This window comes from Mesocricetus auratus, unplaced genomic scaffold (assembly GCF_017639785.1).
Source record: "Mesocricetus auratus isolate SY011 unplaced genomic scaffold, BCM_Maur_2.0 Super-Scaffold_100014, whole genome shotgun sequence".
Taxonomy (NCBI): domain Eukaryota; kingdom Metazoa; phylum Chordata; class Mammalia; order Rodentia; family Cricetidae; genus Mesocricetus; species Mesocricetus auratus.
In genome coordinates this window covers 11,007,747-11,030,314 of record NW_024429197.1, presented here as the reverse complement: position 1 = coordinate 11,030,314, position 22,568 = coordinate 11,007,747, and the positions used below count along the sequence as shown (strand labels likewise).

The window sequence follows — 22,568 nt, the reverse complement described above, 5'->3', positions numbered from 1 at the left end:
TTACAAGTGTGAGACATCACTCCTGGCCCCTCCCACTTTCTATTCCATAACGCTAAGGATTCATCTCAGACCACAGACCTACCCATAAAACACTCAGCAAAATTGTTTTTTGAGAGCTCCTAAAGTGGGATTAGCCCAGACTCGACATCAGATTAAAGTGGGTGGTGGTACACGCCTTTCAACCCAGCCCTTGGGAGGCAGACGCAGATGGATGGATCTTTTTGAGTTCGAGGCCAAAATAGCTTCAGGAAGTTCCTGAAACTGATCAGATTACTAGGACACCCATCGTCGGAGTAAGCAATAAAGTTGAGGTTGACCTGCAAAGGACTCTGAGTATAGCCCATCTGCCTAGAAATTTAGACCAGGGTAGCTTGGAAAGGATACTCTTCAGCCTCTTATGCTGCCTGGAGGCTGTGCAGTGAGTGAACTCCAGATTCCCAGCTTTTGGGAGCTGTCACCCGTGCCTTTGATGACAAAGCTGCATTTCTGCCCTGTAACTAACCCCAATGAAACTCACTGGTTCACCAAGTTGGATTATCTGTAATTTGGTCTATTCTAAGCTCCCTAGCTACGGTGAGTGGACACATGTGTATAGCAGCTTCCAAGGAAAAGTTTTACCACAGAGCAACCGAGGTTAAGTTTTAAGCTTTTGAAAATGCAGACAGGAGTTTGAGACCAGCCTGGTCTACAAGAGCTAGTTCCAGGACAGCATCCAAAAAACCAGAAAAACCCTGTCTCAAAAAAAAAAAAAAAAAAAAAGAAGCCAGGCATTGGTGGCACACACCTTTAATCCCGGCACTTGGGAGGCAGAGGCAGGTGGATCTCTGTGAGTTCGAGGACAGCCTGGTCTACAGAGCTAGTTCCAGGGCAGCCTCTAAAACAATACAGAGAAACCCTGTCTCGGAAAAACAAAACAAAACAAAACTAAAAGCAAAACAACAACAAAAAAATGCATACAGTTGAGTAAAATTAGAGCCTGGCAGGAGTGGCACACCCCTTTAATCCCAGCACTCAGGAGGCAGAGGCAGGTGGATTTCTGTGAGTTTGAGGCTAGCCAGTCAACAAACTTGAGTTATAGGACAGCCAGAGCTGTTAACACAAAGAAATTTGGGCCAGTTGTAGTGGTTACATGACTTTAATCCAAAAACTCTGGAAGCAGAGGCAGACAGATTTTTTTTATGAGTTCAAAGCTAGCTTGTTTTACACAATAAATTCCAGCCAGGGACACACAGTAAGATCCTGCCAAAACCAGAACAAAATGAAAAACCTTGGCTTCCATATTAAAGCCAGGCACTCAGGAAGCTGAGGCAGGAGGTTCAGGTCAGCCTGAGCTACACTGAGAGCCCATTTAAAAAAAAAAAATCTATCTTATCTGTCTTATGCATCATGGCCATGAAGAAACCGCAGTGGTTCCTATAGCCTAACTAACCAAACACCTCATGTCTTTCCCAGACTCTGGGACAGCTGTGTTGGCCACAGCCTTGACAACAGATTCCTAGGCATGTTTACCCTGCCCCCTTAGTAATGCTTGGTACAAGGCAAGTGCCCCATTAAAGACAACAAAACAATTCCAGGAAAACTGCATGAAACAAAGAGTCCATTTTTATAAAACTCTAAATTTATTCAAAGTGTTAAAAGATTTCACTCTCCCCTCCAAAATACTTTATAATTAAAAAAACAAAAACAAAACTACTGTCTCAACCACTGTTCTTCCTTTTCTTAGGACCAGCCTCCGTCCCTCCAAGTGTTCCCCTCCACGCTTCCCCAGTACCCTGCCTTGACTGCCCAGCAGAGCCCAGCATGGCTTTCCAGTCCTTTTTGGCACAAAGGCTGACTAGATGGGGAATGCATAGGCAATGCCCAAGAGACAGTGGGGTGCTTTGTGCTTTTGGGAGAACAGCTAGTTGGATTTCTTTCAAGTGGATCGCTGTTTTTGCCCATGGACACCTGTTTAGAGCCAAATATTTGGCTTAGGGTCACCCCAGCCTTGTGAAGCCTTTGTCCAGATCTCTCTAGGCATAGGTCCATGACAACTGGATCTGATGACTGTACCATCCGTCTCCTTTTAAACTGATGTTAGGAACAGAAAAAGTGGCACATAGGAATGGGGGTGTGAACGGAGTTCCCAACTTTTCAGAGTATGGGCACCCAAACCCCAAGCTTTGGGTTTTGTAGGCAATGAGCCAGGGCCTGCTAGGACCACAGGAAGTAGGGTAATATAGGGAACGGTGTAAGGACGTAAGTAAGCAAACTCCTTCTGAGACCCCCTTCCCATCCTCCCTCATCCTGTACTTCTCAGGATGATTCTAGAAAAGAGGACGAAACAGAAGGAAAGGATTCTGTGGTGGTGATGGGTAAGACAGGAGATGACAGCTGTTCAGGGCTGGGGAGGGGCCTTCTGGAATTTGCATCTGGCTGTTTTCCTGTTCTGTGAAGGTGGGTTGGGGGCCAGAAGCCAGGCCCACAAAGACTTCATCAGCTCTGTTCCTTGTCCTTAACCAGTAAGACTGTGTGCTGGCCCCCGCTGGATACAGTTAAGACCACTCGGTTCTCCAGCTGTTTGCCGGTCATTTCCACAGGGCTCCAGGCATCTTCATCCTGCCCTGTGCCCAGCTGGTAGTTGGTGCCCATGCCCCAGGCAAAAACACGACCTAGAAAGGACAGAAAGAGAGTCTTTGGGGTCCTCAGACCTGCCTTGCCATACCAGGAGATGCCTGGGACATGGGGGTGAATTTTGGCCTTGATCAATAGCAGTCTGGCAAGGTCCCAGCCCAAGAGTTCAAGGGAGTTTGGAAGAGCTAAGGAGAATGTGTTCTCTGCTGCATTCTCTCTGTTCTTGGAACCAGCCACCTTCTAGATTACTTAGGATGCTCCTGGGTTTGATATGCCATTAAATTTTTTTGTTTTTTTGTTTTTTTCGAGACAGGGTTTCTCTGTGGTTTTGGAGGCTGTCCTGGAGCTCGCTCTGTAGACCAGGCTGGCCTCGAACTCACAGAGATCCGCCTGCCTCTGCCTCCCGAGTGCTGTGATTAAAGGCGTGCGCCACCAACACCCGGCAATTTTTTTTTTTAAGATAAGGTCTCACTATGTAGGCCTGGCTAGCCTAAAACTCACTCACTATATAGACAAGGCTAGCCTCAAACTCACAAAGATGTGCTTGCTTCTGCCTCCTGAGTACTGGGACTAAAAGTGTGTGCCACAACACCTGGCCTATAAGAACTGAACCTCCATGCTGCAATGCAAACCCCACTTCTTGAGGAAGCCCACCCAGGTAAGCATAAACGTCCCTGCCAATCTGAATTCTGCAGGATCCCTGGCTATGCACCTTTCTTGGGCTTCGGCTGCTATATGTCCACACCCTCTTCTGCAGGACTAGCCAGGATCCACATAGCAGCTCACAACTGTTAGTGACTCCAGTCCCCTGGGGATCTGATGCCCTCTCCTGGCCTCTGTAGGCACCAAGCATATACATAGTACATACACATACATGCAGATATAAGCATTAAAAAAAAGTACTCCTGCCAGGCGTTGGTGGCACACACCTTTAATCCCAGCACTCGGGAGGCAGAGGCAGGGGGATCTCTGTGAGTTCAAGGCCAGCCTGGTCTACAGAGCGAGTTCCAGGACAGCCTCCAAAACAATACAGAGAAACCCTGTCTCGAAAAACCTAAAAAAAAAAGTACTCTTGTCTTGTGGGATATTTATACACTGTGTGAAGGTGTATTGCTGTGATTAGTGTAATAAGCTGAACAGCCAATAGTAAGGCAGGAGGTATAGGCAGGATTTCCGGGAAGAAAAAGTAAGAGGAAGAGGAGTCTAGGGACTCAGGGATGCCAGGAGACAAAGAGAAAACAGGAGGTACAAGATAAACGAGAGATAACGCCACATGATACAATGTACATTAATATAAATGGGTTAAGGTAAGTTATTAATAGCTAGTTAAAAACAAACCTAAGCTACAGATCAAGCTTTCATAATTAATAAGAAGTCTCCATGTCATTATTTGGTGGCTAGATGCTGGGACAGAGAAAATCCTCAGAGTCCAGCGTGATGGCACATGATCCCAACATTCAGAAGGCAGAGGCAGGGGCAGGCTGATCTTTGTGTGTTCCAGCCTGGTCTACATGGTAAGACCCCTGTCTCAAAAACAGACTAAAACAAAACAACATAAACATCCCACCCAGAGCTTATGATTCAATGGCAAAACAGTATTATCAACAACATAACCTGAGAAACTTGCTAGGAATCATGATCCCAGGCTCCAACAACCAGGTCTGAGGAGATCACTCACCATCCTTGGACACAGCATATCCCACAGAAGCCCCACAGGCCACAGAGGAGACGACGGGCAGTCGGGAAATGAGGGTGGGTATGCTCTTCTCCTCAGCACCCTCCCCAAGGCCCAGCCGCCCATATTCAGCCCTGCCCAGGCTGTATGCTTTTCCTGTGGGAGAGAGGTTGAGTATCAGCAGGGGGCACGTTCCAAGTAAAATAGACAGCACACCAAGTGAGTCCCCGTGTCCTTCAGGGTCAGCTCTCCTCTCGGGGGCTGAGATCTCAGGGCCTTTTCTTTTCTTCATCTGGGGCAAGGAGCTAGAAGATGCTCTATACCCCCCCAGGGGCACTCACGCTCCAGGCACCAGGACAACCCTCACGGATGCTATCTATGTCTGGCCCAAACCATGATCCAAAGCACCTGGCCGTATCAGGGACTCTCTGAAGCAGAAGGGCTTGGGTGTCCTACCTTCTGAATCCATGCAGATTGTATGGTGCTGGCCACCAGAGAAGCCCACCCAGGACTTGGTGGAATTCTTGAAGGATGTTAAGTTCTGAGGAATGAAGCAAGATGCAGTGCCCGGAGTTCCTGTTGCCAAGGGTGAAAGTGTTCCAGAAGCTTCCCTTCTCAATGTTGTCCCCAGAAAGGCCACTCCCACTCATCCCCAGAAACATCACCTTACACCGTACCTCTGAGGCATCAGGTACCCCACAAAGCAAACCCAAAGACAGGAACCAAGGTCATGGAGTCAAGTCTGATGCTAGGATCAGCACTCACCAAGCTGGTGATAGTTCGAGAGGCCAAAGCCATATACATGGCCCTCACGGGAGATGGCAAAAGTGAGATAGGCCCCACAGAAGGCATCTTGGAACCGCACACGGCCCCGACTTCCCCGGGATTTCAGCAGCACACACTTGGGGACCAGGAGTCGCTCTGTAAGGAAAGAGAAAGCCAGGGTCAGTGACAGACATAGGGTGTTTTTTCTCTTCCACAAAGGACCCTGAAGGAGGCGAAGCAGGTTCATCCTCATTAAAGACCAGGCAACACCAGGTTCAGACTTTAACACTCATGAGAAGGAAAGCTCAGGTACAACTGAGGTGCCAGACATTCTCCTGATTAACCCTTTCTCTCCTCACAGTAACCAATAGGGGTGGGGTGAGAGATAAGGAGTCAGCCTCCAAAGTCTGAGGGTTCTCCCCCCACCTTTGTAGAGGGTCTCATTATTTATTGGTTGGCCTAGAAATACATACACCAGGCAGGCCTCAAAGTCTAAATCTGAGGAGCTCACATTCCTCTGCTTCCTGAGTACTGGGATTTAAGGTATATGCCACCATTCCCAGCTCAAAGTCTGAGTTCTGTTTTTGTTTGGGACGGGCAGGCAGCTCAAAATATGGTTTCTGTGTAGCCCTGGCTGGCCTCAAACTCTCAAGAGGTTTGTCTGCCTCTGCCTCCCGAATGCTGAGATTAAAGGCATGCACAACCACTGCCCAGTCTGAGTTCATTTTTTTTTAGTGGTCTTTTCAGACAGGGTTTCTCTATGTAGCTTGTCCTGGAACACACTCTGTAGAACAAAGTGGTCTGGAACTCAGAGATCCACCTGCCTCTGCCTCCCAAATGCGGAGATTAAAAGTGTGTGCCACCACTGCCAGGCAGCCAGTCTGAGTTCTTTTTTATTACCCCCCAGATTTTTTTCCTGTTTTTTGTTTGTTTGTTTGTTTTTTATTTTTTGAGGCAGGGTTTCTCTGTGGCTTTGAAGGCTGTCCTGGATTTTTTTTTTATATTTTCATTTCATTTTACATTCCAACAGTCTGAGTCTTAATGAACACTGCAAACACACTGGCTAGAAGCCTCAACAGAACCCTCATGCCCTTTACTTCTGGCAGGGGACGGCTTACCAAACCATCCCACTGGCGACACCAAAGCCACTTACCAAGGCCCTGACGGCCACCTCGGTTGGCAAATAACTCAGGCACACGGCCCAGCTGACCCTGCTCTCCACACCCCAAGGTGTAGAGGTCTCCGTCAGTCGTCAGCATCACCAAATGGTCATTCCCTGAAGATGAGAGGAAGGCAAGGGATGAAGGGTGTGTCTGTAAGACCCAAGGCTGAGCTGCCCTAGCTCCTGTCCAACACTCACCTGAGGCTACCTTTACCACAGGCATGTCCAGCTGCACTTGAACAGGAACCATGCTCTTCTTCATGGGCTCCAACAACCCGATCACACCGTTATTATCCTACAAAGGAGGGACAGAGACTTAAGCAGCCAGTCCTGCGGCTCTGTCAGCCAAGTCCAGGCTTGCTAGGGCCATGACAGCTGCCTGGAGAAGGGTAGTGAATGAGGGGTAGCAGATATGGACAGTGAGACAATGGAATGCTGAAGAATGACAACACCCACAGTCGGGGACTGTGTTAAAGTGAGCGAGGGTAAAGATGTGAGTGGGGGGAAACAAATCTGGCTAAAAGTCAATTAATTGCTGAGGCAGCATGGCAAGAAGACAGAGGTACAATACATCGTTCTGAGCATTACTGTGTTAAAAAATTCTTCATAAAAATGCTTACAACAGCTGGGCATTGGTGGCTCACGCCTTTAATCCCAGCACTCGGGAGGCAGAGGCAGGCGGATCTCTGTGAGTTCGAGGCCAGCCTGGTCTACAAGAGCTAGTTCCAGGACAGCCTCCAAAGCCACAGAGAAACCCTGTCTCGAAAAACCAAAAAAAAAAAAAAAAAAAAAAAAAATCCATGAAAACCAAAAAAAAGACCACACCCCCCAGCCTTAGAATCACAAAGAAGTGATGCTTCCCATCTCCACAAATCTATCTCAACGCCTCTGTAATTTTTTTTTGTTTTGTTTTGTTTTTTGGTTTTTACGAGACAGGGTTTCTCTGTATTGTTTTAGAGGCTGTTGGTCCAGCCCAGCCTTGAACTCACAGAGATCTGCCTGCCTCTGCCTCCCGAGTGCTGGGATTAAAGGCATGCGCCACCACCGCCCTGCTGTAATGGGTTTAAGAATGAGAAGGGCACAAAAAGACGAAGCAGCTTCCAGGATCAGTTGCAGCTCAGAGGCACCCTTTACCCACCCCTTCCCAAATACCGTTATTTCATCACATTCAAGCAAATAGCCAGTGGTATGGATAGACCTAGATAAGGTAGCAGGGACTTAAATCTGGGCCCAACCTACACGTGACCCTTACCTTCTATTCCCACAATGGGGACAGGTAAGTGGATCATTTGGGTATCCTAAATTAATTTTGCCTGCCAGCCCCGGGACCTCCCCTCCCCCCACTCCCACCCCGTACAAATTTCCAGACCCAGTCTTACCCGGAAAGAGCCCCAGAGGAAGACACGGCCATCTTCAGTAAGAGCTGCTGTGTGACTGTCCCCTGCTGACACTTGTACCACCTTCTCTTGCAGTTCCACTTTGCCAGGGACCATCTCTGAGCCCTCGACTGATGTGTCCCTTCCCAGGGCACCCTCATCATTGCAGCCAAAGGAGTAGACCTGTGCCCAGGGTGTCCCATTAGCACAAACTCAGTTTGTGGCCAACTCATTTAGGCCACTCCTTGCTTCTATAACCAGGTCCTGTCCCACACCCTTGCACCCAGGTCCTGTCCCATCTGTCCCAACCCCCTCTGACTTACCTGGCCACTTTGGTTCAGACACACGGTATGCATGCCCCCAGCCTCAGCCTGCACAACATCTTGCAGAAGGGGCACCAAGGCCGGCTTCTTCCTCTCCAGCACACTCTCACCCAGCCCCAGCTGGCCCACGTCGCCCTGGCCCAGTGTCAGCACCAAGCCTGGTTCTGTTTTGTGAGACCTGTGTGAGACTAAAGGGTGGAGAAGACAGCCCCTGAGTGTGCAGGACTCGGGCAGTAGAGGTCATGGCACGGGCTCTGGGATCACAATGACCTGGGGCAAGCCCGTGCTCTGCCAACAGGCTATAGATAAAACCTCTGTGGGTCTAAGTGTCCTCATCTGTGAACGGAGCATGACAAGGGGTTTGTGAGGATTAACACCCAAGCACATTACTGACATGACGAGGAAAGACAAACCAGGAGACACACTGCATGGTGAAGTGGATGTTGGTGGCAGGGCATGAGGACAGTGAGGATACAAGACAGTTTCCTGCTGAGCCCATATCTCAGATGTGCGTCCATACTGCCAACCTTTTGTTTTGTCTGGTTTTTTGAGACAGGGTTTCTCTATGTAGCCCTAGGCCGTCCTGTACCTCACTCTGTAGCCCAGGCTGGCTTTAAACTCACCAAGATCCTTCTGCCTCTGTCTCCCAAGTGTTGGATTAAAGACATGTGCCACCACTATCAAGCAGTACCAACCTTTTCCTGACCACTTACTCAACCAACACTAGCTGGCTCTGTAGACCTCCCATATTTAGAAGACCCTGCTGACAGGCCTGGTGAGTCAAGCCTTTAATCCCAGCCCTTGGAGGCGGAAGCAGGAATCTCTGGGAGTTCCAGGACAGCCAGGGCTATTCTATCTTAAACAAACACCAAAAATAGAAGACACTACTGTTTTACAGGACACAGAATAGAGCCTCCTAGAGGGTTAAAAACCTACCCAGGCTCATAAAGCTAATTAACAGAGTTTACACTGAACTCAGGGTGACTTCCTGGGTTAGAGCACTTATCAACCTCTATCTGAACACCCTGCCCTCCCAGACAGTGATCTCCAACTCTGGTGCACAGGAGAACAGACCACCCCTTCTGCCAGCATGGGCAGCACACTGACAGCTTCAGAGAACAAGAAGGCACAGTAAGAACCCACAGATGCATTTGCAGAGAGGCGTGGGCTAACCAGTAGGTAGTGCAAAGCCTTATGGCAGCAATGGAAGCCTGCCACAGCCCTTCAGTCAATGGCATCCAGTCCCTTCCCCAGGGGTGTGGCCTCAGCTGCCAGGGCCACTGCCGCTGCACAGAGGCTGCACCGGGCAGGGAGCCATCTGGTTGGGTTTTCTGGTCAGTTGGGTTTGGCCCACAGGCACCTTGGCAGGAGCGGGTAGCAGGACCGCGGTTACGAGGGTCTGCAAAAGACAGACACTGTCTGAGCATGTATCTATGCTCCTTCCTCCCATGCTAGGGGTCAATTTCTCTGGTCTTTACCACTCTGGGGTTGTAGGAGAAAGAAAAATTACAGGACAGGTCCCTCAAATGAAGCTGGGACATTATCTCATCTAATCTTCAATGACTCAGGAGGTTGATGGAGTTCCCATCTCCATTCTATCAAGGGAACTCAACCTCAGCCAGATTAATTGGCATGCCTGTGGTTACACATGAGAAAACGGCAGAGCTAACAACTGGACCCACCTCTGAAAGCCCAGTAGGTCCAAAAGCCTTGGGCTTTCAAGCTGTCAGTTCAGAACAAATGGACCTAACTCCAGGGACTTTTTCCATTATCAGGGAGAGGAGACCAAAGTACTTTAGACAGACCAAACGGGAATTCATTCGCCTGGGGCCAAGTTTTAGGATGGGGGTGGCAGGGCAGGGGATCTTTTTCTGACAGCACTGCTAGAGTACTCTGACAAGCCTCAGCCTAGGCCTCTCTCTGACTGCTACAGGGCTGGACTGAGTGAGATGTAAGAGAACCTCCGCTAAGCAGGGGTCCCTGGACATCTAAGCTCCTCAGAGCTTTAAGCCAGGGAGGAAGGAGCGGGGGCCCAGAGAGTTCTTTGTTTGTTCTGAGACCACTCAGAGCCAGGAAGGGATCAAGACCAGCTTACCTTTAACTTTCTTGCTTTTGGGAATGGCATCTTCTGGGGGTGACCTTCTCTTAGCTATGCGCTTGGGTGGCATCTTCCTGTCCTGAAAAACCCAGCCAAATACTACATGTCAGAATCACAAACATTTTCTTTTTTTTTTTTTTTTTTGGTTTTTCTTTTTTTGGTTTTTCGAGACAGGGTTTCTCTGTGGCTTTGGAGGCTGTCCTGGAACTCGCTCTGCAGACCAGGCTGGCCTCGAACTCACAGAGATCCACCTGCCTCTGCCTCCCAAGTGCTGGGATTAAAGGCATGCGCCACCAACACCCGGCTTTGTTATTATTTATTATTGTGTTTCTGTTTGTCTGTTTTTAAGACTGGGTCTCTCTACATAGCCCTGCCTATCCTGAAGCTCACTCACTATGTACACAAGGCTGGCCAATCTGCTTGCCTCTGCCCACTGAGTGCTGGAATTAAAGACCCACCGCTCCCAACCTTATTTATTTAGTTTTTTTGGGACAGAGTTTTTCTATGTGTGACTGTCCTGGGACACACTATGTAGACCACACTGGCCTAGAACTCAGACCTGCCTGCACTAACTCCCGAGTGCTGGGACTAAAAGGTGTGCACCCAGACCAGCTTTATTTTAATTTAAACTTTTTTTTTTTCCTGTTATGGGGTGAAACCCAGAGCCTCAGAAATGCTAAGTTAGCGCTCTGCCAGTGAACCACACCCCGGCAGTGTGCTGTCTCGGTATCACTCATTTAACCCTGCCCGTCAGCCTCTCATGGAAGTACACGCCCGTAATTCAACTCAGGTGCAGGCAGGGATGGGAGGAGCTCAGGGCAATCCTAGACTGCACTGGACCCTGTTTCAAATAATAATAGTTACTAATAAGCTACAATGGAGATCAGGCAGCTCTTCAGACTGGGTAGCCCTAGCTGGCCTGGAATTTACTATGTAGACCAGCGATCCGCCTGCCCTGCCTCCTGAGTAAGTGCTGGGATTAACCGCATGCATTACTTGTTTTGTTGTTCGTGTTTGAGACTGGCTGGCCTGGAATTTGAGGTGCTACAGCGCTGAGGTCCTAAGTAGGCATCACACCTGACTTCTGTCTGCTCTTCTTTGTCACAAAGAGCATCTTTCTGTTCAATAGATTTGTCTGTAGAAATGTCGTTTTTGATGGCATCCTACCATTCCGTCATGTATATTCTATGTGTGGCCAGTCCACTAGTCCTGACTTTCCTAGTGCTGAAAGTACGGGCAGATACCATCAGGCCCAAGGAATGAAGTGCTGGGATTTGAACCAGGATCGGACTTGAAGCTTAGGCAGATTCTTACCAGGCTGAGGTATATCCCCAGCCCTTAGTCTACTACATTAATCAAGTAGTTTGCTCATTTTTCTCCCCAGTGTTATCAGCAATAGAGAGTATTTGTGAGCTCAGTCATTACCCACCTATCCAGAAGCTGTGGGGTAGATGCTAGGTGACTCGTTTTTACTTTTAGCTCCTCCTACCCCCCCACAGGGAGTCTCTGTGTACTCCTGTCTGTCTTGGAACTCACTCTGTAAACCACGCTGGCTTCAAACTCACAAGAGATTAAAGATGTTCAACACCACTACCTGACACTTTTTAGGGTTTTTGATAAATATTGCATAAAGAAAATGTTTGTGTCCCATCCAAGTACTAACCAGGCCCGACCCTGCTGAGCTTCCGAGATCAGACGAGATCGGGCGCGTTCAGGGTGGTATGGCCATAGACGACAGTCACACATAGAAAAACTCTGTCCCAAAAAAACTAAATAAATAAGGTTGGGAGCGGTGGGTCTTTAATTCCAGCACTCAGTGGGCAGAGGCAAGCAGATTGGCCAGCCTTGTGTACATAGTGAGTGAGCTTCAGGATAGGCAGGGCTATGTAGAGAGATCCAGTCTTAAAAACAGACAAACAGAAACACAATAATAAATAATAACAAAGCCGGGTGTTGGTGGCCCACGCCTTTAATCCCAGCACTTGGGAGGCAGAGGCAGGTGGATCTCTGTGAGTTCGAGACCAGCCAGGTCTACAAAGTGAGTTCCAGGACAGCCTCCAAAGCCACAGAGAAACCCTGTCTCAAAAAAACCAATAAATAAATAAATAATAAAAAATTCAAATGATCGTAGGGAAAGTACTTGCTCAATAAGTTAATGCTGATAGTAGGGTGGTAGTTAGGGTCTTCTCCAGGTAAGACGGAGACACAAATTTACTGGAATCTTAGCAAGAGGAACTAGGAAGGGGTCCCCTTGCTGGGAGAATAGATACTGTACAAAGTTCACCTGACTGACAGGAATGACAACTCTGCTCCTGGCAACAAATGGAAGAGCAGCCCAGGCCCTCTCAGTGTGTGCTGGGGATGTGGTCAGCACACTACCATGCGGCCTCCCGTGAAAACCTCAGAAGGTATGAACACAGGTCTAGAGACTTGTGACTCAGAGAAAGGAAACCACAAAGGATTTTAAACAGGCCCAGGAGCCTGCAGAGCCAATGTGAACTTTGTACAATATCTATTCTCCCAGCAAGGGGACCCCTTCCTAGTTCCTCTTTGAGACCCCTTTCCTCACACTGAAAATGACTGCTCTTTGGGATCCCTGGAACTTAATCCGCCTCCCAGGGCTCTGGTGTGTTGAACCATTATTTGTTTTTTTTGTTTTTTGTTTTCTGAGACAGGGTTTCTCTGGCTTTGGAGGCTGTCCTGGAACAAGCTCTTGCACAGCAGGCTGGTCTCGAATTCACAGAGATCCGCCTGCCTCTGCCTCCAGAGTGCTGGCACTAAAGGCATGCGCCACCACCGCCTGGCAACAACCGTTATGTATTAAAGAGGAGGTGACCTCTCAGGACAGACAGAAACCGGGACTGGATGCCTCCAGGACAGAGTAGGGTCAGTGAGTGACACATGTGCGCTCATCTCCCAAAGATTCAGAGTGCCTAGGGTTGAGCCAAGATGCAAAGGCCAGAGGCAAACCTGCTTCCTGTACTCGTGGAGCTTACATTCTAGTAAGAAAGTAAGATCTTTACAGAAATCACTCCTTGTTCCCTCCTCGCAACCCATTATTCCCTCCCAAAGAAACTAGAAAATAACTCAGGAAATCTTTGCTATACAAAAAAAAAAAAAAACTTTTACTTTTCAAAACAAGCTGAAGTCAGGAATGTTGGCAAATGCCTGTGAGGTAAGGTCACCCTCAGCCACACAGCCAGATTGATGACAGCCAGGGCTACAGGAGACCCTGTCAAAAACCAAACCAAGGGGTTTCAAAGGTGACTCAGTCAGCGTGCAAGCATGTGATCTGAGTTCAGAACCCAACACTCACAAAACACCAGGCACAGCACACTCCTACAATCCTAGTGCAGGGAAATTGGGGTGGGGTGCACACATCCTTGATGCTCACTGGCTAGCTAGCCACTGTACCTATCGGGTGAACCCCAGCTTCAGAGAGATGCCGTCTCCAAAAGTAAGGCAGAACACAATCCAGGAAGCCAACTGTCAACAACTTCTGCCCTCCACATGCACTCAGACCCTCATGCACATTCACAGGAACACGTGTACATCACACGCAACAAACTCACCCCAGCTGAGAAGAGCTGAAGACACCATCCCCCCATAGCATGGTTGAGGGAGCTGACGCTTGCCCACGTTCATACAGCAAAGGAGAGACAGAAAAAGGACCCAGACATTTTATTTTATTTTAGAGACAGGGTTTCTGTGTTAACAGCCCTGACTGTCCTGGAATTCACTTTGTAGACCTAGGAAGCTGACCAAGATCAACACAGGCTATATAGCAAGACCCTGCCTCACCATTAACACTCAAAAATGTCAGCTAAAGGTATCCTATAACCAGGGTAGGAATTTAAGATGCCTGAGCAAGTCTCTCAGGATGGCCAAATTCAAGGAGCAGAAAGCAGAAGTCCAGGGAGGGAGCGGGCAGGTGGAGCCTGGCTGAGTGATCTAACAGATGAGTCCACTGCTGAGGGGAGAGATGCTGAGTCACCCCACATTCTCCATCTGCACCACAGCAATAGTAGTTGCTGCACTTGGCAGTATGCATAAACCTAGAAGTGAGGCAGGGGAAGAGCAGCACCTCCTACGCCATGCATAGGCCTAGCTGGGCGAGGTAGGTAAGGGCAGCATTTCTGATTCCCACAAATTCAAGGCCAGCCTGGTCTACATAATGACTCCTACCCTGGCTCAGCACTGGCTGCTCTTCTAGAGAACCCAGGTTTGGTTCCAGCACCCAGAAGGTCACTCACAACCACCTGTAACTCCAGTTCCAGTGGACCGATGCCCTCTCCCCTCTTCTGACCTCCTTGGGCCACTAGCGTGCATGTGATGTAGACACATCAGGGAAAACATGGTATACATTAAAAACCAAGAGGACTTGTCTTCTGTGGCCATTTGATTCCCACTCCCACTCCCCAGGACCCATCTTCAAGGAGTTTAAAACTGGAGGAGCGAGCAAGACTCAGAAATGAGAACCAGAAAGAAGTCAACTTCCATTAATAAAGCAGCAAAAGTGTAGGGCCCTCTTAGAGCTCAGACCTGTTGCCATGGCAGGAATGGGTAGGTGTGCAGGCCATTCAAGGCTGAGATGAAGCCCCAGGGGGCAGCACCCACCAGAGCTGGAGCTGCTCCAAGCCTGTTCCTCCCTTGCTAAGTAAGTCAAACCGGTAGGTACACTAGGCTAGACAATCTATCAGGAGCGGGTGTTCTCATGTGACCTCACCACAATCCCATTTCTGGAGTCTCTGGCAACCCCAGCAGCGGTCCCTTCCCTCCCCCACTCAGACTAGGGGCAAGACTTAGGGGTTGGGGAATGTCTTCGAGGCACAAACTACAGGAGATTAGGGAGTGCCTGTGCTGCCTGCTGTGTGCTGCTAGGAACTTCCCACCAGGAACTTCTTCACCCAGTTCCAGCAAGTCTGTGGTACTGCTTGGGGCTCTGTTCTCTTTTCCCTAGAGAGAGGGGCACGTTAGAGCCACTGGCTTTGGGACAGACATACTACCTTCACGTCACAAGTAAGGAAACTAAAGCTTAAGAGGATCTAGTGGAACCCAAACCAGACTCCTTAGTTGTCTTTGCAACCAGAACCCATGAATCACTTCCTACGCTCCATTAGGATGCTCTTCTTGGATGAAGAAGGCTTCTCTGTGCCCTCCACGCCGACTCCAACCCTCCCCCGAAGCTCCACATAACCACTGACGCCTGTGACCCCAAACACTTCTAGGGATTGCATGTGCTGCGCCCCATGTCTGAATTAACCTGACCCTAGTTATCCAAAACATATTACAACCTCACTACCCAAAGTCGGCCTCTACCATTCTATCGGGTCACCTCACTTGGAAAGTTATCCCTGACCCTCCACAGCTCGGTTAAGGCTTCCGCTTTGGAGTTCCCGGTCCATTTCATACCCTCAACTTCTGCCAGGGCACATGTGGTCGGGAGACTTAATTTCTGATGAATCAAAGACTTGGCAGCAGCATCGCTCGAGTTCCACGGGCATACTTTGCTGATCCCAGGAGGCCCTAACTGTGGAACCATGGAAGCCTGGCCAGGGAGCCCAGAAACTCCGCAAAGGGCATGGAGGTCCGCCATTGTCACCATTGTTCCCCAAAGGCTCGGGAGTAGCTCGGAAGCCTCAGGCAGCAGGCGACCGGGTGACAGAGCGGGTTAAGGGCAGGCGACCGTCTCTGGACGCTGCGGCTCCCTCCCCGCCGCCGGCCAAGCGCGCGTCCCCGGGCGCCGCGCACCAGCCGTTTGAATCTCCCGCCGCGTGGCGGGGCGCGCGCCCGGAGCGCGGCAGCTAAGGGGCTGCGCGGCCCGTGCGCGGGCGAGGCGGGGCCCACGCGGGCCGAAGCTCGCGCGCCCGCAGCGCCGCCGGCTTCACGTGCAGCCCGCCCCGCGCTACGCCACGTGGATGGCGACCTCGGCCCAATGCGGTCCCGCACCTCCCGGGTTCCCATCCCCGGGGCTCCCCGCGAACCGGAGAGCGACCTACCTCGGTGCGGGGAGGCCACAAGCAACTCCAGCGCTCGGCGGCCGGCGGCGAACTGCCTGAGCATGCGCTCTGAGGGCCTCCGGCCGCGACCCTGGCTAGTAAGGAAAACAAAGAGCCGGGCGACCCCTGGCGGCCAGAGCAGGAACTGTGATAGGATGCTCTCAGTTTGTACCCACTAGTGTTTATTTAGGAGACCTCAGAGGTGGGAAAAATGCAGACTACTACAGTTCTGGTTTGTTTGGGAAAATCTGGAGTGTGAGATCTGTACGGAGCAAAACTAGGCTGATAGTACTTAAGTGCCCATGCAGAGGGCTGAAAAATCCAACTATTACCTATACAGGGCCAACTGATCCAGCCTGGGAAGGCCTCAGAACAGTTATTTGTTTTTCATTTTCTTTTGAGACAGAGTTTCTTTGTATAGGCCCGGCTGTCCTGGAACTCGGTCTGTAGATGAGACTGTCCTGGAACTCACATAGCCCCTCCTGCCTCTGGCTCCCTAGTGCTGGCATTAAAGGCGTGAACCCCACCCCCCAGGATAGGAATGGCTTTCTAGTTAAAGTCTAACTGGGAAAAGAATTCAGAAAGGGTAACATTTGTTTATCACATGCATGTCCTTGTACCTTGTGTTTACCATGCCTGCAAAGAGGGCTGATGCTCTAAAACAGGAGTTACAAATGGCTGGGACCTGCTATGTAGATCCTGGGAATGGAATCCCAGTTTCTGCAAGACCAACAAGTGCTCTTAACCACTGAGTCATCTATCCAGTTCCAGAGGGGTAACATTTGCAATGACAGAGGGTGAAATGTGAATTACTATGGGAGGTCAATATGATCAGAACTTTAAGAATGGACTTGGAGCTAGGCGTTGGTGGCACACACCTTTAATCCCAGCACTTGGGAGGCAGAGGCAGGGGGATCTCTGTGAGTTCAAGGCCAGCCTGTTCTACAGAGAGAGATCCAGGACAGCCTCCAAAACAATACAGAGAAACCCTGTCTCGGAAAAACCAAAAAAAAAAAAAAAAAAAAATGGACTTGTGGTAGGGGTGGGGTTGAAGAGATGGCTCAGAGATTAAGAGCCCTGGCTGCTCTTCCAGAGGACCCAGGTTCAATATCCAGAAACCACATGGTGGCTCACAACTGTCTGTAGTGAGATGTGGTGCTCTCTTCTGGCCTGCAGGCATACATGGCAGCAGAGCACTATGTACAAAATAAATTTGGTAAAGTGGAACCAAGGAAAGCAAGGTAAGGCCTGGCTGGTGGCACCTCTTATGTCTATAATTGCATCTTTCCAGAGGCTACAGCAAGAGGGACCGTAAATTCCAGACCAGGTGGCATGTCTAGCTCAGAAATGAATGAATGAATGAATGAGGGGGTCACTATGGATTTGCCTAAGGGTGAGGTTCAAGGTTCATCTCCAAGACGGTGAAGGGAAGGAGGGAGAACATAGGGCTAGGAAAGAAGACTCAGGGCTGGAACTACTGAAGTTAAAGACGCCCTCTCACCAGCATCCTCGGATGAGCAGCCCTGTAGGACTTAAAACAGTGTCCCTGAGGTGATATTCGGGATATTTGGTTGTGTATGGCCTTCCTCTCCTAGGGCAGTTATCTCTACATACAGTATTTTCTGTGTTCCACATTAATTCTGACTCCTGAAGCTATTGTTTTAAATACTTTCTTTGCATTTGTTTATATTTGGTTGTGAGCCTTTGATGACCGAGCCACGCCTCTGGTCCCATTTGTTTATTTTTGAGACCGGGTCTGTCTCACTGTCTACACCAGAATGGCCTTAAACTCAGAGAGCTGCCTGCCTCTGCCTCCCTAGAGCTGAGAATAAAGGTGCAGTTACTTATTTTTAAAATGTTACCTTTCTTTAGGAACAAGACCAGCACCTGCAAAAAGCCAGCCCCTTGGCTTGCCTGGGCTCACGGCTGGGGGAGAGGGGAGCCCCCTCCTCACCTGCCAAAACATCTTAATCTTTTTTTGAGTGTGTATGCTCATGTTCATGCTAGCGTGCTTGTGGAGGCCAGGACAACATTCAGGAGTAAGTTATGCTTCTTTGTGGGTCCCAGGGAGCAAAGTCAAGTCTTCAGACTTGGCAGTAGGCACTTTTCCCAAGGGAGCCATCTCTGGATGATTATTTGCCAACTGCATTGCCCCTATTATGTAGTGCCAGCCCTAGAGCAGTTCCCTAATTTCATCTTACCTTTTCAGGTTTACCTCTGCCTCCATCATGAGCTCCTCTTAGTTGATAAACTGAAGTTTCTCCAAGCTTCACCCTGGAAATAAATGGTCTCCCTATTGTCTTTCTCCAAGATCTTACTCATTCACATGGCTTTATGTAACCACAGAAAAATGATCACTCATCTTACATGTTTTATTGCCTTGTTTTGGGACTCATGTACCCAGGCTGTCTCCAAACTCCTAGTCCTCCTGCTTCAGGCTTCTAGAGCGAGGACTATAGGGATGTGGCACCAAGCCCCTGTCCCACAAACCATTGATTTTTGAAAATTTATTTTTATGCATTTTATTTATGTGAGCTGTCTGCATGTATGCCTACATACCAGAAGAGGCATCAGATACCATTATAGGTAGCTCACAACCATGTGGTTGCTGGGCTTGGAACTCTAGCCTTCTAGAAGAGCAACCAGTGTTAAACCTGAGCCATCTCTCCAACCCTCAAACCGTGTACTTTTAGTTATGTCTTGTGTATGGGGTTGTACACGTGAGCACTGTGTGCAGATTGCAGAAGAGGGCACTGGGACGTCTGGAGCTGGAGTTACAGGCAGCTGCTGGATGTGGTGCCATTTGCCAAGAACCAAACTCCAGCATTCTGGCAGAGCAACATGACTCTTGCAATGCCCACTTAGATATAGAACTTCCTATGTGCACTAATTTGCTTTACACAAAACCTGAGGTAGAAAATGAGATTTAAATAGTTGCTCGGGCTGGAGAGACGGCTCAGAGGCTAAGAGCACTCTTGCTCTTCAAGGGGTCCCGAGTCCAATTCCCAGCAACCACCTGGTGGCTCACAACCATCTACAATTCAATCTGGTGCCCTCTTTTGAGATGTAGGCAGAACACTGTATATGCGATAAATAAATCTTTAAAATAGTTGCTCTTGCAGAGAAGGTGGGTTGGATTCCCAGCTCAGTAACTGGAACCCAGTCCTGGAACTCACTATAGACCAAGCTGGCCAGGAATTCACAGAAATCCTGCCTCCGCCTCTCAAGAGCTGGGAGTAAAGGCGTCATTTTTTTCATAAATGTGCGTTGGTGTTTTCCTCAAGGCATGTCTGTGTGAGGGTGTTCAGAGTTGCCATGTTGGTAGTGCTAGGAATTGAGCTTGAGTCCTTTGCAAGAGCAGCCAAAGCTGTTGATGACTGAGCTATCTCCAGCCCCTTATTCATTTTGTGTTTTGTCTGCAGGTATTTTTATGTACCATGTGCAGTAGTCAGAAGAGACCATGGAATCCCTTGGAATTGGAGTTATAGATGATTATGAGCTGTCATGTAGGTGCTGGGAATCCAACCCAGGTTCTCTGCAAGAGCAACTATTTTCTTCTCATTTCCTACCTCAGGTTTTTTAGTTAATGCACATAAAGTTCTACATAAGTGGGCGGTGGTACAATGGTTAAGAGTCATGTTGCTCTGCCAGAGTGCTGAAGTTTGGTTCTTGGCACCACATCCAGCAGCTGCCTGTATATCCAGCTCCAGACATCCCAGTGTCCTCTTCTGCAGCCTACACAGTGCTCACATGCACAACTAACCCAAGACATGGCTTGGGGGCTGGAGGGCAATGCACAGAAACCAGGACTCGGTTTCTGCTGGACCAATGAAACAAAGGCACACTGCCTGCTCAGGCCCAATAGGAAAACTGAGGCAAGGTGAGTTGGCTCACATCGATCCCCTCCCAACCTGTCTTCCACTCACCATAGGGTGAGGAAATACTTCCATTCCAACCAAGAAGCCTGACCTATCTAGCTCCACATACCGTGGACTCTGCCTAGCCATCCTTTCCCACTTAGGCACGTTAACTTTTTTTGGTTTTTCAAGACAGGATTTCTCTGTATTGTTTTGGACTCAGTCCTGGAACTCACGCAGTCCAGGCTGGCATCCAACACAGATCTGCCTGCCTCCCAAGTGCTGGGATTAAAGGCTTGCTGCTACCAACACCTTTAATCCCAGGCCAGCCACACAAATCGTTAATGGCAGCATGCACACCACTGCAGTTAAAGAACCAATGCTCACCCATCTCACTCATTCCCACATCCAGAAAACCCAACAGGGTTATGTATCAAGATCTTCAAGACCTACCTTTTCCCTATTGCACCATTACTGAGGTCTTGACAAGGTGAGGGTAGGTAGTCCAGGAAGGCAAGACTTCCCATTATGACCTAGCCACCATCACTACACATCATAAGGACAAGTCTTTGGTTAAGCTGAACCCTCCACACAGCTCACTCATGGGACCAGATGTACTAAAGTTTCCAGAGAAAGGAATTCACTTTCAACCTATAAGTGAATCAAACCCACTCTTCAGTTTCCATGACCAACCCCAAACCTTCCACACCACTTCGTGCATGCACTAACACATTAAGCCAAAAAGGAAACAGGCATAGTCAAAAATTTTCCTTTAATTCACAAACATTAGTTCACATGCATATCACATTTATGGGATAGAAACAAGTTCTGTAACCCAGTCTGGCCTTGAACATCCTAGATAATTACTTTCATATCACAAGGACCTCAAAAATTTAGCTATCAATAAGGTCTGAAAAACATTCACCAGAGTGAGAACAGCTAAAGCTGAAGAGCTTGCCCAGCACTGACAAAGTTCTGGGTTGAGCTACTAATAGATAGCTTTACCAAATTACATATAGTTGCAAGACCACAAAGTTAACCGTCAGGAGGTAGCTGTGCAGATCCTCTTCTGTCCTGAAAAAAATAGGCAATAAATTAGACCCCCAAAATAACGATTACTGAAACTCTAAGCCCATCAGTCTTGTTTCCTGCATGGTTTGCCTCCTCAGTCACGGTCCACAGGACTCTGAGAAGTCGTAGGAATATGCAGGCGCAGACTCGAAGCCCAGCTTCATCTCCAACGTTGTGGAAAGGGACTGTACATCACGGGGCAGAGCCCTATGCTCCCCTTCGCCACTAGGACAGAGCCCGGGGAGAGTGACCTCCCGGGGTATCCACGTTGGAACTAACGGCCAGTGGCCAAATGATTCCCAACCCCAACCCACACTCAAGTCTCCAAACACCACAAATAAGATATAGACAATAGCTAATACAAATGGACAAGAGACTTTGAGTAAACGTACCTCAATGAACCAGTTACTTGTATCCACTGCTCAGTTCTGCAAGGAAAGACATTCTGCAGTTAGAAAAACTCTAAAGCAATCTCCCAAACACGAAGACTCCCAGATTTAGTGATTTAGCACTGTTTCCTGCATGGTTTGCCTCCTCAGTCACGGTCCACAGGACTCTGAGAAGTCGTAGGAATATGCAGGCGCAGACTCGAAGCCCAGCTTCATCTCCAACGTTGTGGAAAGGGACTGTACATCATGGGGCGGAGCCCTATGCTCCCCTTCGCCACTAGGACAGAGCCCGGGGAGAGTGACCTCCCGGGGTATCCACGTTGGATAGTCACAGTAACTAAACTTTTGACCCTAACCATAAGAGGCCTCACTGTTATCTTTGCCTGACCTCCAGCTTGGAGAAGCACCCTACTCCAGAGCTCAAGCTTAAACCACCATGGCTGCACTTCGCAAAAAAAAAAAAAAGGCAGAAATCTGTCTACCACAAGGGGAAGGGTAACAAAAGGCTGAGAAACGAGGCACAATGATCTTACGTTAAAACCCAGACCACGAAGACCGCTGTCTACTCTAGCCACATGGCATATTTACTAAGCACGAACCCTTTTCTTGCCTCCCGAGTGCTGGAATTAAATACGGGCATCACCACCGCCCAGCTAAAGTTCCCCTTGAGCAGCGTCAACTTTAAATTTAAGGAAAAGCAGAGACCCTCGCCAATAGTTTGCGTGGAAAAATGCGGGTAAGAAAATGCCCGTTCGGGATTAAGAGGCACGTGTCCACCGGGGAGAAGCCGGGCTACGCCAGTGATCCCCAGCCGCCCTCGAGTTTGCACAGCCGCACCCGTTCCACGCAAAGCATGGGCTCCGAACCTCGCCTGTAAACCAACAGCCGCAGAGGAAGAAGTGTAAGGGGACTCACCAGAACACACTCGAAGCACAGACGCGACTTCTTAAGAGACCGAGAGCGACCCGTGTGGCCCTATTTATACGTCACGAAACTCCGGAAGTCAGGCACTGCAGACCGCGCCTGCGCTGCACCATACTCTTAGGCCATTGGAAATGCGCTAAGGCTGATGGGATCTACTTACGGTTGAGCGCCACCCTCCTTCCGGATTGGTCCTTTTAGGGTACAGGCGAAGTATCTGAGTTTGTGAAGTTTGTCCGCCCTGCCTGGATATACTGGCATTTGGAAAATGGGCAAAGATGTCTACAGGAATGCTTTCGAGATTCCAGAGTTTGGATCT

The 22,568-nt window shown here is 49.1% G+C and overlaps 1 protein-coding gene and 2 non-coding genes across 7 annotated transcripts; all 3 read right to left on the bottom strand.

Annotated features, from left to right (window-relative positions):
• Positions 1-1,596: 1,596 nt before the first annotated feature.
• On the bottom strand, positions 1,597-20,363 carry Rcc1 (regulator of chromosome condensation 1). Of its 5 annotated transcripts, XM_040756446.1 has the most exons (12): positions 20,322-20,363; positions 18,213-18,285; positions 10,010-10,091; positions 9,275-9,313; positions 7,915-8,102; positions 7,595-7,774; positions 6,414-6,510; positions 6,207-6,329; positions 5,054-5,209; positions 4,745-4,864; positions 4,292-4,444; positions 1,597-2,651 (listed from the first exon to the last, which is right to left on the bottom strand). In XM_040756446.1, the coding sequence occupies exons 3-12, from the start codon at positions 10,080-10,082 to the stop codon at positions 2,476-2,478; spliced, it is 1,305 nt and encodes a 434-aa protein (XP_040612380.1). In that variant the 5' UTR covers positions 10,083-10,091; positions 18,213-18,285; positions 20,322-20,363; the 3' UTR covers positions 1,597-2,475. The 5 variants fall into 5 exon arrangements, with proteins under 5 accessions (XP_040612380.1, XP_040612381.1, XP_040612382.1 ...); XM_040756447.1 differs by lacking the exon at positions 9,275-9,313 and having other exon boundaries at positions 20,322-20,361; XM_040756448.1 differs by lacking the exons at positions 18,213-18,285; positions 20,322-20,363 and adding an exon at positions 16,012-16,101.
• A 644-nt stretch (positions 20,364-21,007) lies between these two features.
• Positions 21,008-21,211, bottom strand: LOC121144172. Its single transcript, XR_005881496.1, has one exon. It is a non-coding gene; the product is annotated as a small nucleolar RNA SNORA73 family (small nucleolar RNA).
• A 237-nt stretch (positions 21,212-21,448) lies between these two features.
• On the bottom strand, positions 21,449-21,652 carry LOC121144173. The gene has a single exon (XR_005881497.1). It is a non-coding gene; the product is annotated as a small nucleolar RNA SNORA73 family (small nucleolar RNA).
• Between the last annotated feature and the right edge of the window lie 916 nt (positions 21,653-22,568).

Bases quoted from the DNA above. Each gene is read 5' to 3' on its own strand.
- Rcc1 (XM_040756446.1), bottom strand. From the start codon at position 10,082: ATGCCACCCAAGCGCATAGCTAAGAGAAGGTCACCCCCAGAAGATGCC. The intron at 8,103-9,274 runs GTGCCTGTGGGC...TCCACCCTTTAG, and splicing joins TGCTACCCGCTCCTGCCAAG to TCTCACACAGGTCTCACAAA. The intron at 6,330-6,413 runs GTGAGTGTTGGA...TCTCATCTTCAG, and splicing joins TGTGGTAAAGGTAGCCTCAG to GGAATGACCATTTGGTGATG.